At 45.3% G+C, this 14,906-nt stretch overlaps 1 protein-coding gene across 1 annotated transcript in view; it reads left to right on the forward strand.

Moving 5' to 3' along the window:
* The first annotated feature begins 359 nt into the window (after window positions 1–359).
* Ppm1d (protein phosphatase, Mg2+/Mn2+ dependent 1D) overlaps window positions 360–14,906 on the forward strand; it is a 39,653-nt gene continuing 25,106 nt past the window's right edge. The window contains exon 1 of the mRNA XM_004664532.2: window positions 360–887. Within this exon, the coding sequence (XP_004664589.2) occupies window positions 392–887 (496 nt within the window). The 5' untranslated portion in view covers window positions 360–391. The remainder of the gene's footprint in view (window positions 888–14,906) is intronic.

Below are 14,906 nucleotides of genomic sequence, written 5' to 3' on the forward strand. Positions count from 1 at the left end.
GGCGAGGGGGGGGGCGAAGCGGACGCGGAGGAGGCGGAGCTCAGCGCGCAGGCGCAGTGACTCTAGTTCTTCTGGCCCGGACGCTCCTGGCCCAGCTCTCGCGGACAAGTCCCGACATCGCGCGCAACCCCCCCCTTTCCTCCTCTCTCCCCCCCCCCCACTCCACTCTCGGGGACCGCCCCCCCCTCGTCGTCCTCCTCCTCTTCGCTGTCGGCGTCGTCGAAGATAAACAATAGTTGTGGTCCCGGCGGCGGCCGAGCCCGTCCGTGTGTCTCCTTCCCGCCGTGGAATTCGGCGGGCTGCGTGTTCGCGAACGGGGCGAGGTGGTGGCGAGGGGAGGACCGGTGGCGGGGGGCGGGGGGAGCTGGGTGATCTCCCCGGGCAGCCGGCCATGGCGGGGCTGTACTCGCTGGGAGTGAGCGTCTTCTCGGATCAGGGCGGGAGGAAGTACATGGAGGACGTGACTCAGATCGTCGTGGAGCCCGAGCTGACTGCAGAAGAAAAGCCGTCGCCCAGGCGGCGGTCTCTCGTCCGGCCGTCGTCTCCTCTGCGTTCCTCGGCCGGCGGCGGAGCGGCGGCGGCTAAAGGCCCGCCGGCGGCGGCGGCGGCGACAGCGACAGCGGCGGTTACCCGAGACGCTCGCGACCCTCCGGCGGACGCCGGGGCCTCGCCGGGAGCCGGCCGCTGCTGTCGCCGCCGCTCGTCGGTGGCCTTCTTCGCCGTGTGTGACGGGCACGGCGGGCGGGAGGCGGCACAGTTCGCCCGCGAGCACTTGTGGGCTTTCATCAAGAAGCAGAAGGGCTTCACATCGTCCGAGCCCGCCAAGGTCTGCGCTGCCATCCGCAAAGGCTTCCTCGCCTGTCACCTCGCCATGTGGAAGAAACTGGGTAAGTTCTCGGGATTGTTTGGCTCCTGCCTCTTGATTTCTTTTATATTTCTTCCCGCTTCCCCGAGGCTAGTTTAAGGCTGGGTGGTCGTCGTGGTGGTGGTGGTGGTGGTGGTGGGAGATGCTTTTTTTATAGCATCGGCACCGCGTGGTTCCCCACCACCACCACCACCAAGCCCGGTACTGGGAGTGATGCGAAGGGATCCCTTGCCCCTCGGCGAATTGGCGCGGGTTCGGGGCGCACCAACTTGGCCTGGATGGGGGGGAAGATGAAGGGAAGATGCTGTCTCCCGGCAACCGCTCGCTGCTGCTGTCTTGTCCTCCTCCCTCCCCACCCCACTCCCGCCCCTCCGCAAGCTCGAGGATATGGGGACGCTGCCGTCGCTCCCATCGCTGGTTCACTTGAGTGGCAGCCCGGTGAACTGTTTGAAACTCGGCGCGAGATTTTAACCAAAAAGATAAATTGAAGAGACGTGGTCCTGGAGAGATGGGCAAAATCGGAGCGTTCCCTTAACCCATCTGTCATAATTTTGCTCTTGTTGAGATTTTGTCCCTCTTGGATGCCTCCTACCGGTTGGCGTCACTTCTCCAAATCGACTCCCCCCTCCTCTCCCCCCCCCCCCACCCCCGGTTGCTCACCTAAGCTAATTTTGAAGGGCTGAAATAGAATCATTAGGGACCGGCTTAGTCCTGGAAGGAATTCTGTTGTGATCATGTTTTAGACTCGTAACGTGGGAAAAAAGTGCAAAATGTTAGAGCTTTTCCACGGGCCTTGTCAAAGGGAGTATGTGTTAACTTCTAGTCATTTATTTCTTGGTGGTGGTAAAGTAGTTGCTTAGCCACCTGCATCACCTGCATGAGGCTAATTCTCCAGCTTTCATAGTGAAAAGAACTATGCAGATTCCTAGCAAAATAGGTGAAGGTAAGGAGTTATATGCTAAAAGAAAGAAGTGGGTTTCTTAATTTCCAAGAATTCAGGATTAGTTGTAGGGTTGTGCATATTTTTGCATGATTTGTAAGACAGTATTTCTGTGTAAAACATCATCATACAGGATTATGCTTGCTTATATATTGCTGTGCACATCTTTGTTAGAGAAAAGTAATGCTTTTCTATCATGGAAAAAAAAACTTTGTGGTAGCATAATAAAGTTGTTTTATTTTCGTTAAAGAGACAGACATGGAGAAAACTGTTACAGATTTGTAAAATACAGAACATTTTTAGAAAGGTATTGTCATAGAGTTGTAAAGACTAGCTGGTTTCAGAGTCTGTTTTCCATCTGTTTGGCGGTTTGCCAAGAAGGATTTGATTGACTCAAAGACCAACCACTAGGCCTTTTGGAGGCGGTTCCCATCCAATCCCATGGGTCCCTATTATGGATTTACTTTGTTTTTGTGTGGACAGAAAGCAGGGCTGAAAGCACTGTAGTATATTCTAGAAATACATCATATCATTGACTGTAGAGGAACTAAAAGTGGACAGAGAGGCAACAATACACTGCAAGATTAGACACAAACAACTATTACAGAGCCTGTTTATTTTGCAGTATGCTTGGGGCAATGTGAACTTGCCACATGCTTGAACTTTAAGGATCAAACAAGCCTTTATAGCTGAATTTTATAGTTGGTTGGTGCCTTAACCCTATAATCTCATCAGAGGTGGGAGTATTGCTGCAAGTTCAAGGCCAGCTTTGACTACATAGGGAGACCTGGCTCAAAAACAAACAAACAAAAACCTAAAATAAAAAAATGGAGAGCTGGGCATGGTGGTGTATGCCTTTAATCTCAGCACTCAGGAGGCAGAGGTGGTAGGAGGATTGCCATGAGTTCAAGGTCACCCTGAGACTACATAGTGAATTCCAGGTCCGCCTGAGCTGGGGTGAGACCCTACCTTGAAAAACAAAACAACAACAAAAAAATTGGGGTTGAATGCTTGTGGTTAACCAACCTGTAGGAGGCATCCAAGAGGGACAAAGCCTGCAAAGCCAAAGGACCCAGGTTTGATTCCCAAGTACCCATATGAGCCAGGTGCACAAGGTGGCGCATGTGTCGGTTGTTTGCAGTGGCTGGAGGCCCTGGCACACTGTTCTTTCTCTCTACCTGCATCTTTGACTCTCTTGAATAATTAAATAAAAATAAAAAAAGTAGCCTGGCGTGGTGGTGTGTGCCTTTAATCCCAGCACTTGGGAGGCAGAGGTAGGAGGATTGCCATGAGATGGAGGCCACCCTGAGACTCCGTAGTGAATTCCAGGTCAGCCTGGGCTAGAGTGAGACCCTACCTTGAAAAACAAAAACAAAAACAAGCAAAAACCCAACCAAACAAACAAAAAGTAAAATGCTTGCTTCTTTGGTGGTGGTTTTTGTTTTTATTTTTTTCTGGTGCTGAGGTTGATACCCCACATATGCTAAGCATGAACATTTTCTTTAATAGAGCAGGGCCATGCTGTTGAAGATGAGTGTGTATTCTTTTTATATACACACACTGTCTGAATCAGGCTTTCATTCTTAGGATGCATGGTTTCCAGAGCCTTATGCTCAGACATGTGTTAAAGTTTTCTTTGTGCTACACTTAAACCTTGATTTCCATTCTTAAAACTTGGATTGCAAAAGAATGTTCAGCGGGCATGGAAGCGCACATTCCTGTAATGCACTCAGGAGGCGGAGGTAGGAGGATTGTTGTAAATTGGAGGCCAGCCTGGGACTACAGAGTGAGTTCTAGGTCAGCCTGGGCTAGAGTGAAACCCTACCTCAAAAAAACCAATCCCCCCCCCAAAAAAAATCATTTTAGGGCTTGAGATGTAGCTCAGTTGGTACAAGAATACTTGCTTAGCATTCCCAAGGCCCTGTTTTCGATGTGTTAGATTACTGCCCCACTCCCAAGCTCCTCAAATACATATTGCACTCCTAGCCCAGCATTGGGGCTTAATCTCAGCACTTGGGTGGGAGTGGTAGGAGGATCACTGTGAGTTTGATTCCAGCGTGGTACTACAGAGTTCCAGGTTAGCCTGGGCTAGAATGAGACTACCTTGAAAAACACAAACAAGAATAAAACAAAACAAAAACCCTACAAAAATCCTGATTCTCTTGCTTCAACCTCTCAAGTGCTAGAATTACAGGCATATGCCACCCTGTCTGGCTTTTAAAAAAATTTAGCCTGATGTGGTGGTACATGCCTTTAATCCCAGTACTCAGGAGGCACAGGTAGGAGGATTGTCATGAGTTCAAGGTCAGCCTGAGCTAGAAGTAGAAACCCTACCTTGAAAAACTAAAAAATAAACAAATAAAAATTTAAATTTATTTAGGGCTAGAGAGATGGCTTAGTGGTTAAGGCTCTTGACTGCAAAGCCAAAGGACCCAGGTTTGATTCCCCAGGACCCATATAGATGCACAGGGGGCACATGTATCTGGAGTTTGTGTGCAGCGGCTAGAGGCCCTGGTGTGCCCACTCTCTCTCTCTCTCTCTTCCTCTTTCTCAAATAAGTAAATAAATATATTTTTAAAACGTTTAATTTATTTATTTGTGAGAGAGAGAGGCAGAGAATAGGCATGCCAGGGCCTTTGGCCACTGCCATTGAGCTTCAGATGCACACACTACCTTGTGCATCTGGCTTTACATGGATACTGAGAAATCAAACCTGGGTCCTTTGTCTTTGCAGGCCATCTCTGCAGTTCATGTCTGGCTTAAAAAAAAAAAATTTTAGGAGCTGGAGAGGTGGCACTTGTGTATGAAGCCTAAGGATCCAGGTTCAGTTCCTAGTACTCATGTATGCCAAATGTACAAGGTGGTATATGTGTCTGGATTTCATTTGCAGTGGCTGGAGGCCCTGGTACACACATTCTCCCTCTCTTTACATGCCACCTCCTCTCTCTCTGCCAAATAAATAAATAAATATTTATTTGAGAAGGAGGGAGGGGGAATGAGAAGCCGTGCCAGATTCATGTGCCACCTTGTGCATCTGGGCTTTTTAAGATTTATTTTAATTTTTATTTGATGAGACAGGGTTCTCACTATGCAGTTAGTCTGCTTTGAACTTTAGATCCTTCTGCCTCAGCGTCTTCGGTGCTGTGGGTTTACTGGCATGTGTCACAAAGACTGACTGGCTTCTTCTCCCCTCCTGTCCCCTCCCTGCTCCTCCCCTCCCCTTAGGTGGATAGTTGTAAAAAATACAGTGACAGCCAGCTCAGTGTGATGCTGCTGCCTGCCAAGGCACTAGCCGTTTTACTAACCATTGCTTTTGTGCCATCAGTGCAAATGTCACCACAGAGAAGGGGAAGTGGTCCTTTAGAATGATTATGAGGAACTGCCTTAAAGATCGCACAGATCACTGAGGTACAGTCATGCTGTAGTGTCTCTTCTCAGTGGAGACTTGAGGGACTTTTGAGGGCTTTGGGGGCCGACAGTTGTCTTCCTTGTACTAATACTCTTAGGGTTGACGTCCTCCTCCTTTGTGCAAAGTAGCTTCTCAACAGCCAGATTAGTTGGCTTCCTTTCTTTACATTAAAATTTTTTTAAAAAATTTTATTTGTGAGCAGAGAGAAGGGGGGGGGGCATGAGTACAGCAGAGCCTCTTGGTACTGCAGATAAACTCCAGATTGTGCATCTGGCTTACTTGGGTACTGGGCAGGCAAGTACCTATAACCACTAAACCATCTCCCCAGCCCCATTTCTTTACATGTTTGATTAAAAATTCCCTTTTAAAAATATTTTATTTATTTGAGACAATGAGAGAGAAAGTAAGAAAGGCAGAGAGAGGGAGAGATAATGAATGCTGGAGCCACCATGCCTGGCTGTTGTTTTTTTTTAAAATATTTTTTGTTCATTTTTATTTATTTATTTGAGAGTGACAGAGACTGAAAGAGGCAGATACGGGGGGGGGGGGGGGGGAGAGGGAGAGAATGGGCGCGCCAGGGCTTCCAGCCACTGCAAACAAACTCCAGACGCGTGCGGCCCCTTGTGCATCTGGCTAACGTGGTTCCTAGAGAATCGATCCTCGAACCGGGGTCCTTAGGTTTCACAGGCAAGCGCTTAACCGCTAAGCCATCTCTCCAGCCCTATTGTTTGTTTTTTGAGACAGTTCCTCTTTGAAGCTAAGGCTAGCCTGAGTGCTAGGATATAAAGGTGTGAGCCTTCACCCCTGACTTATCTAGTTTTTTGTTTTTATTTGAGATAGGGTCTCACTCTAGCCCTGGTTGACTTGGAATTTATTCTTTAGTCCAGGCTGACCTGGAACTCACAATGATCCTCCTATCTCAGCCTCTGGAGTGCTGGAATTAAAGGCCTGCACCACTATATTCACATAAGTATTTCATTTTTTAAAAATTATAGTTTTAGCCAGGCATGATGGCACAGGCCTTTAATCCCAGTACTTGGGAGGCAGAGGTAGGAGGATCACCATGAGTTTGAGGCCACCCTGAGACTACATAGTGAATTCCAGGTGAGCCTGGACTAAAGTGAGACCTTACCTTGAAAAACTAAAATAAGTAAATAAACAAATAAAATACTTTTATTTTGATGGTTTTGAAATAGGGTCTTGGATAGCTCAAGTTGACCTCAAACTTGGCTGGGCAGTTAAGACTTTCTGGAACTCCTGATCTTCCTGTTTCTACTTCCCAAGTACTAGAATTTATTAATTATTACTTTCTTTTTTTTTTTTTTTTTTTTTGGTTTATTGAGGTAGGGTCTCAGTCTGGTCCAGGTTGACCTGGAATTAACTCTGTCATCTCAGAGTGGCCTTGAACGCATGGTGATCCTCCTACCTCTGCCTCCCGAGTGCTGGGATTCAAGGCGTGCACCACCACACCTGGCTAATTATTACTTTTTTTTTTTTTTTTTTTTTCGTGGTAGGGTCTCACTGTAGCCCAGGCTGACCTGGAATTCACTATGGAGTCTTAGGGTGGCCTCCAACAACTCATGGCAATCCTCCTACCTCTACCCTCCTGAGTGCTGGGATTAAAGGCATGTGCCACCATGCCCGGCTTTTATTACTATTTTTTTTAAAAAATAGCAGATATCTTTATTTAAGAGGGAGAGAGAGAGAGAATATGGGTACTTGAGGGCCTCTAGCCACTACAAACGAACTCCACAGGTATGTGCTACCTTTTGCACCTTGGCCCTACAAGGGTATTGGGGAATCAAACCTGGGTCCTTAGGCTTTACAGGCAAGCACTTTAACCACTGAGCAATCTCTCTACCCCTATTTATTGATTCTTATTTAATTGGTTTGAGAGAGAGAAAGAGGTAGATATTTGTAGAGAGAGAATGGGTGCACTAGGGCCTCTAGCTACTACTGCAAATGAACTCTAGAAGCATGTACCACCTTGTGCATTTGGCTTTATGTGGGTAATGGGGAATTGAACCAGGGTCCTTTGGCTTTACAGGCAAGTGTGTTAACTGCTAGGCCATCTCTCCAGCCCTATTACTATTTTTAGAAATAGTTTTAGAGCTGGGTGTGGTGGCGCACGCCTTTAATCCCAGCACTCAGAAGGCAGAGATAGGAGGATCACCCTGAGTTTGAGGCCACCCTGAGACTCCATAGTGAATTCCAGGTCAGCCTGGGCTAGAGTGAGACCCTACCTCAAAACAACAACAAAAATTTATTTGAGGGCAGGCAGAATGGGTGTGCCACTGCAAACCAAGTCCACGTGAATGCACATGTGGCTTTGTATTAGTATGGGGTAATCTAACCCAGGCCAGCAGGCTTTATGTTTTTTGCTTTTTGTTTGTTTTGGTAGGGTTTCACACTAACCCAGGCTGACCTGGAACTCACTTTGTAGTCTCAGGATGGCCTGTAACTCACATTGATCCTCCTACCTCTCTGCCTTCTGAGTGCTGGGATTAAAGGTGTGTGCCACCACACCAAGCCTAGGCATTGTAAGTAAATGCTTTGAACCACTCAGCCATTTTCCCTAGCTTCCAAATGCTAGAATTTAAAATTCATATTCTTCTTTAATTTTCAGGCACTCTGCCATTTAGCAATACTCTCAGCCCAAGTTTCTATGAACTTTTTGAGATTTACTCGTTTGAAGTAAGTTTTAGCAGTGCTGGGATTGAACCCAGGGCCTTGTGCATGTTAGGCAAGAGCTCTATCACTGAGCTGCATCTTCAGTTCTGAAATGTTCTTCCTCTTGATGGTTTAAAGAGAATGATGAACAAAGGGAAGTTTCTAGTTTTATGTTCTAGTCTTACCAAGAAAGCTAACAGCTTAGTGAAGAAATCAGTGAACCGTGCAGGGATAGGATAGCCACAGTGCTTTTGTAAAGGAAGATGAAATGCAGAAGTTTAGTTTGTTAACTTGGTCCGAGCATAGAACATTTGTTTTGGAAAAGTGATATATATGTGCATGTGGTGTATGTATGTGTGTATGTGCAGATGGGCATGCTCCCTGTGCATGGGTGTCCAGAGAGGCCAGGGGAGATGCTGGATGTCTTCTTCCTCTAGCACTTTACTGTCTTATTTTTCTTATTTTTTTTTTAATTTTATTTATTTATTTATTTGAGAGCGACAGACACAGAAAGACAGATAGAGGGAGAGAGAGAGAATGGGCGCGCCAGGGCTTCCAGCCTCTGCAAACGAACTCCAGACGCGTGCGCCCTCTTGTGCATCTGGCTAACGTGGGACCTGGGGAACCAAGCCTCGAACCGGGGTCCTTAGGCTTCACAGGCAAGTGCTTAACCGCTAAGCCATCTCTCCAGCCCAACTGTCTTATTTTTCTAGAGAGTCTTATATTGAACCTGGAGCTCAGGTTTCTTGCTTTGGTTGGCTGACTACCTAGCCCCTTGATTCTTCTGTGTTCTCACCTCAGCACTGGGTTACAGGTATAAACTGTCATGTTTGGCTTTGTGCTGAGGATTGAGCAGCAAGCACTCTTAGCCACTGAGCCATCTCCTTAGTCCAGTCCTAGGCATTTTGGGGCTTGTAGGTAGATGGATCTTTGTATCTCAGTCTCCATTTTTTAACTACTTATTTATTCACAAGGAGAAAGGGGGAGAGACAGAGAGGGAGGGAAGGAAGGAAGAAAGAAAAGGAAAGAGAAAGAAAGAGTGCCTGGGGTCATCTTGCCACTAGAAACAAACTCCAGATGCATGCACCACTTTGTGCATCTGGTTTTCATTGGTAATGGGGAATCGAACCCAGGCCCATAGGCTTTTCAGGGAAGTGCCTTTAACCACAGAGCCATCTCTCCAGCCCTCAGTTTTATTTTTATATTGCCTTCTTTGTGCCTTCTCTTCCTTGTAAGGACAGTTGTCTTTGAAATTATTGTCCATTCTAATCCAGGATGATCTCTTTTTAAGATTCTTAACCTACTTAAATCTGCAAAGAACTCTTTTTCCAAATAAGGTCACATTCACAGGTTTTGTGTGGATATATCTTTTTTATTTGAGGAACCTGTTAGATGCCATCTTAATCAAGTTACCAAGTAGGTTTTTAAAATACATTTTTTTATTTATTTGTTTGAGGGAGAAAGAGGGAGGGGAGAAGAGAGAGAGAGAGAGAGAATGGACATGCCAGGGCCTCCAGCCACAGCAAATTAACTACAGATGCATGCTTCCCCTTGTGCATCTGGCTTACGTGGGTCCTGGAGAATCCAAGGGAGATCCTTTGGCTTTGCAGGCAAACGCCTTAACTGCTAAGACTTCTCTCAGGCCCAACAAGTAGTTTTTAAAACATGTTTTATTATTTTTTTTTTTTTTTGTAGAGAGAGAGAAAAAAAAAAGAGAGAATTGGCATGCCAGGGCCTCTCTCTCCAGCCCCAGTTTTTTTTTTTTTTTAATTTTAATGTATTATTTGTAAGCAGAGACATAGGAGAGAGAGATGCTTTAACAGGGTTGTGTGTTGGGGAAGTCCCTCACAGTGTGAGACAATTCAGAGGGTACCATGCACAGAGAGACTTTCAAAAGGCTTTGAGGGCAAATAAAATTCCTGGACTACAGCTGAGGTGAAAAGAGACTGGGGCTATAAAAGCAAAGCACAGCAAGGTCTTCTGATATGGCACTCTGTGCACGTCAGTGGTATTGTCAGTAGGACTACCTTCCATGTGCCGCTCCCAGCAAAACAAAGCAAAAGGAGAATCAAAAGCCGGGCATGGTGGCGCACGCCTTTAATCCCAGCACTCGGGAGGCAGAGGTAGGAGGATCATCTTGAGTTCGAGGCCACCCTGAGATTACATAGTGAATTCCAGGTCAGTCTGCACTAGAGTGAGACCTTACCTTGAAACTGCCACCCTCCCATTAAAAAAAATAAAAAAAAAAAAAGGAGAATCAAGGGATCAACCTGAGTGAATACTATTTGCTTTGAGAAGAAATATAGAAATCTTAGGAGTGTAGTAGCTTTCAGGTGCATACAGTTTGTGAGCTGATGAGTAGACAAGTATGATTCAAGGTGCCAGCTCCACCAAAAACATGAGCATACATTGGAGGGACAGTAGCCTTTAAGGAAATAGTAGAATCTGTGTCCTTTATGAAAAGTATTGTTTGGTCTGACAGGCATGAGACTGTGAATTTAACACTGTCAGACACTTCTCTCTTTTTTTTTTGTCAGAAAATAGATTTATTACTGATAGTGAAGCTGTCAGTATTCAGTACAGAGGTTGCATAAGCCAAGGTTGTTTTTATATTGATAAAAGTGCCTTCTCTTTCTTGTAATCATAAACATTATTCCAGGAAAAGGTACATTTCCTCTCTCTGTCTTCTCACTTGCGTGATCACCATAATAAGTTAAAGTGAAGTTAGTCTTATATAATCAAAGAAAAAACTTTTTAGTGTCAGACTCTTCTAAGGACATCTCCAGAACAGTACATCTAAACTCAATGCCTATTAATCCTAAGATTGCTATATTGGGGAGAAAGGGCTGCAGGTAAGATGGAATGTCTATGAAGGAGATCTCCTTTGAGACAGATTCATCAATCCATAAGAGAGTAAGCTCCACGATGCACACCACAACTTCAAGAAACTACTGTCTCAGTCGGGCATGATGGTGCACACCTTGAATCCCAGCACTCTGGAGGCAGAGGTAGGATTGCTATGAGTTTGAGGCCACCCTGAGACTATTTGGTGAATTCCAGGTCAACCTGGGCTAGAGTGAGACCTTGCCTCGGAAAAAAAGAAAAAGAAAAACCTACTGACTCCACAGGACAAGGATGAGTGCTATATGCTGAAACACAAACACCATGCTTCCTTCCTTTAGGCTTCTGGGGAAGGCACCCATAGCAAAGTCATTGTCTTGATGGGCTACTCATATAACGTGATGAAACTACAAAAGAGTCCCTTGATGTTTTATTTGCATATTTGCACGTTGTGTGCATGCACATGTGCACACACCAGGATTTCCTGCTACTGCAAAGAAACACCACATGCATGCATCACTTTGGGTCTGGCTTTATTTGACTGCTGGGGAATTTAACCCTAGCTGGCAGAATTAAAGGTTAAGGCCAGCAGGTTAAAGTCAAACAAACACCTTTAACTGTTGAGTCATCTCCCTGGCCCTGTGTATGTGGTTTATTTTATTTTTATTTATGTATTAGAGAGGGGTGGGGGAGAGGGAGACACGGAGAGAGAGAGAGATAAAATGGTCTTATCAGGGCCTCCAGCTGCTGTAGTTGAACTCCAGATGTACACACCACCTTGTGTGTCTGGCTTACATAGGTCCTGGGGAATCGAACCTGGGTCTTTTGGCTTTGCAGGTGAGCGCCTTAACTGCTAAGCCATCTTTCCAGCCTGTGCACTGGCTTTGTGATGCAGTGCGTTGGAAGGGGAGCCTAATGGAGCTCTTGGCTCTTCATGAGTTCATTAATGCTGTCCTTGAGAGGGCAGCTTAGTTGTGGTGGGTGTTCATTCTCCTTTTCTCTCTTTCTCTCCTGCTTGCTGTTTCTTCTTTTGCACTTCTGCCTCTTCCACAGATTAATGAAGCATACGACCTGTACCACAACTCACCAGGGGTAGCCATCCAACCTTGGGCTTCCCAGACTTCAGAACTGGAAGCCAGAATCAACAAGCCTCTCTCCCTTCCTCCCTCCCTTTCTTTTTGTGGGTACTGAGGAATGGAACCTGAGTCCTTTGGCTTTGCTGGCAAGCACCTTAACCACTAAGCCATCTCTTAAGCCCCAAGTTATTTAAACTTAAAAAAAAATTATTTGCAAGAAGACAGACAGAGAGAGAGAGAGGGAGGGAGGGAGAAAAGAAGGGGTGGGGGGAGAGAACAAGAGAAGGAATGAGTGCACCAGGGCCTCCTGCCACTGCAAAGAAACTACAGACACATGTGCCACTTTGTGCATCTGTCTTTTAACATGGGTACTGGGGTTTTGACCCCAGGCTGCCAGACTTTGTAAGCAAGTGCCTTTAACAGCTGAGTCACCTTTCCAGCCCTCCATTTAAACTTCTGACAACCTCCACACATAGACAACATGGTCATAATTCCCTCCCATCACTCATTTTTCTCCTTTCTTTATTCCTTTTCCACTGAATCCCTTCTTTCCAATTACTTTCTTTTTGATGTCATCATGTTTTTCCTCCTATTATGTAGTTAGTGTCAGCTACTGTGAGAGATGATTGTCATGACCATTTTGTGTCTGGAAGACGGTATTTCTCATTTTATATTCTTTCTTCCACCACTTCCACAATGGTCTCTGAGCCTTGGAGGGTGTGATAGAGGTATCTCAGTGCTGAAAATTTCACTTTCTCAGCACTTTTGAGTTTTGAGTCTCCCCAGTAGTAACCACCATCTGAAAGAGAAGTTTCTCTTACCAAAAGTGAGATTAACATTAATATATGGGCCTAAACATAAATGTTCAGAGGACAGTTTGGTTGGCATAGTGTATCAGTTTAGCCAGATGTCAGTAGTAGCTCCCCTTCTAGGGCTTTTGACTAGAATATCAGTGCCAGGTAAGGTTTTACTTCCTGGAAGTGGGCCTTGAATCCAATCAGAGAGCAGTTGGTTTCCCTTGGGATTTTCTTTTATTTATTTTTATTTGATTTTAGAGAGAGAGGAAGGGAGAGAGAGAATTGGCTTGCCAGGGGCTCTACCACTGAAATTGAATTACAGACACTTGCGCCACCCAATGGGCATGTGTGACCTTGTACTTGCCTCACCTTTGTGCATCTGGCTTACATGGGATCTGGAGAGTCAGACATAGGCCCTTGGCTTCACAGGTAAGCACTTTAACCGCTAAGCCATTTCTTTCTTTTTTTTTTTTAATTTTTTTAATTTATTTATTTGAGAGCGACAGACACAGAGAGAAAGATAGAGGGAGAGAGAGAGAGAATGGGCACGCCAGGGCTTCCAGCCTCTGCAAATGAACTCCAGACGCGTGCGCCCCCTTGTGCATCTGGCTAACGTGGGACCTGGGGAACCAAGCCTCGAACCAGGGTCCTTAGGCTTCACAGGCAAGCACTTAACCGCTAAGCCATCTCTCCAGCCCCTGCTAAGCCATTTCTTCAGCCCTTATTTTTTTGACTGTTACTAGTTGGTCAGGCTTTTTTTTTTCCTCAATTTTTATTAACACTTTCCATGATTATGAAAAAATACCCCATGGTAATACCCTCCCTCCCCCATTTTTTTTTTTAATGTGCATGCATGTGTGGAGATCAGATAGAGAAAAACGTTAGTGTGTTGGTTCTCTCCTTTACACCCACATCAGGATTGTAGATATGTATGCCACTTTGTATCTAGATTTACATGGGTGCTGAGCTCCAGTCAGCAAGCTTGTAGAACAAGTTCCTTTAACCACTGTGCCATCTTCTCCAGCCCTTTATCCTTGATTTGAATGCCAAGCATCTTACTCTTGGTTCTTGCATGACTTCCATCAAGACTTTGCATCCGAGTATCCTTAACTGTAAAATAGAGGTAATGAAAGAACTTACATCCTAATAGTGTGAGTATGTGTGGGTTGGTATATGGTCCAATTTGCAAATTTGTCACAAAGAAAATACTTAATTGTAAGATTCAGGAGTGACCAAGAACCTTGGAGACCACTCTGAGGCAAAGATGGAAGTTTTTATGGAGTTGCCAGGACTGGCTCTCAAGAGCGGAGCAGTCAGCTTAGGCTTACAGATAGTGGGCTGTATAGGCTCTTCAGTTGGGGGAAGCTGAGAAAGGGAAGGAATTTCTTTGTTGGGGCAGTAAATCTGTTCTTTTTTTTTTCACTCAATACAACTTTATTGTTTTAATAGAACTACAACTCATTAACTGCTGTACTGCATAGAATACTGTTGCATTTTACAAGAATGTGCGTTTTTTCAGCGGCAACTAAATATATTAGCAATCTAGTCAGCATCAACAAACCAATTCAGTTCAGATGACATTTTTCTATGAATCTCTGTTCTTTAGTCATAGGGTGAGACCAGAAGTGACCCAGTGAGAGAGATAGGGGGGGGCAGCCCTGTTAGGCAGGGGAGGGATAATGGATGGACAATTTCTTGAGGAATGTGGATGATTCACTTTGCCCTCCTGCTGTAACTCCATTTTGTAGTTTTTTCTCTATGTACATACACATATATTATTGTTTATTCATTTATTATTATTATTATTTTCTTTTTTGGTGTTTCGAGGTAGGGTCTCACTCTAGTCCAGACTGACCTGGAACTCACTATGTAGTCTCAGGGTGGCCTCGAACTCACGGTGATCCACCTACCTCTGCCTCCCAAGTGCTGGGATTAAAGGTGTGCACCACCACAACCAGCAGAGATAGGAGGATCACCGTGAGTTCAAGGTCACCCTGAGATTACATAGTGAATACCAGGTCAGCCTGGACTAGAGTGAAACCTTACCTTGAAAAAAATTTATTAGTAAGCAGAGAAAGAGTGATAGAGAGAAGAGAGAATGGGTGTGCCAGGTCCTCCAGATGTATGCACTACTGTGCATCTGCCTTTAGGTGGGTACTGGAGAGTTGAACTTGGGTTGTTAGGCTTTTGAGGAAAGCACCTTAAGTGCTAAGCCATCTCTTTAGCCCTGTGGCTTTTTTTTTTTTAATTAATTTATTTATTTGAAAGCAAAGGATGAGAGAGAAGGAATGGACACACCAGGGGCCTC

This window comes from Jaculus jaculus, chromosome 9, assembly GCF_020740685.1.
Source record: "Jaculus jaculus isolate mJacJac1 chromosome 9, mJacJac1.mat.Y.cur, whole genome shotgun sequence".
NCBI lineage: Eukaryota > Metazoa > Chordata > Mammalia > Rodentia > Dipodidae > Jaculus > Jaculus jaculus.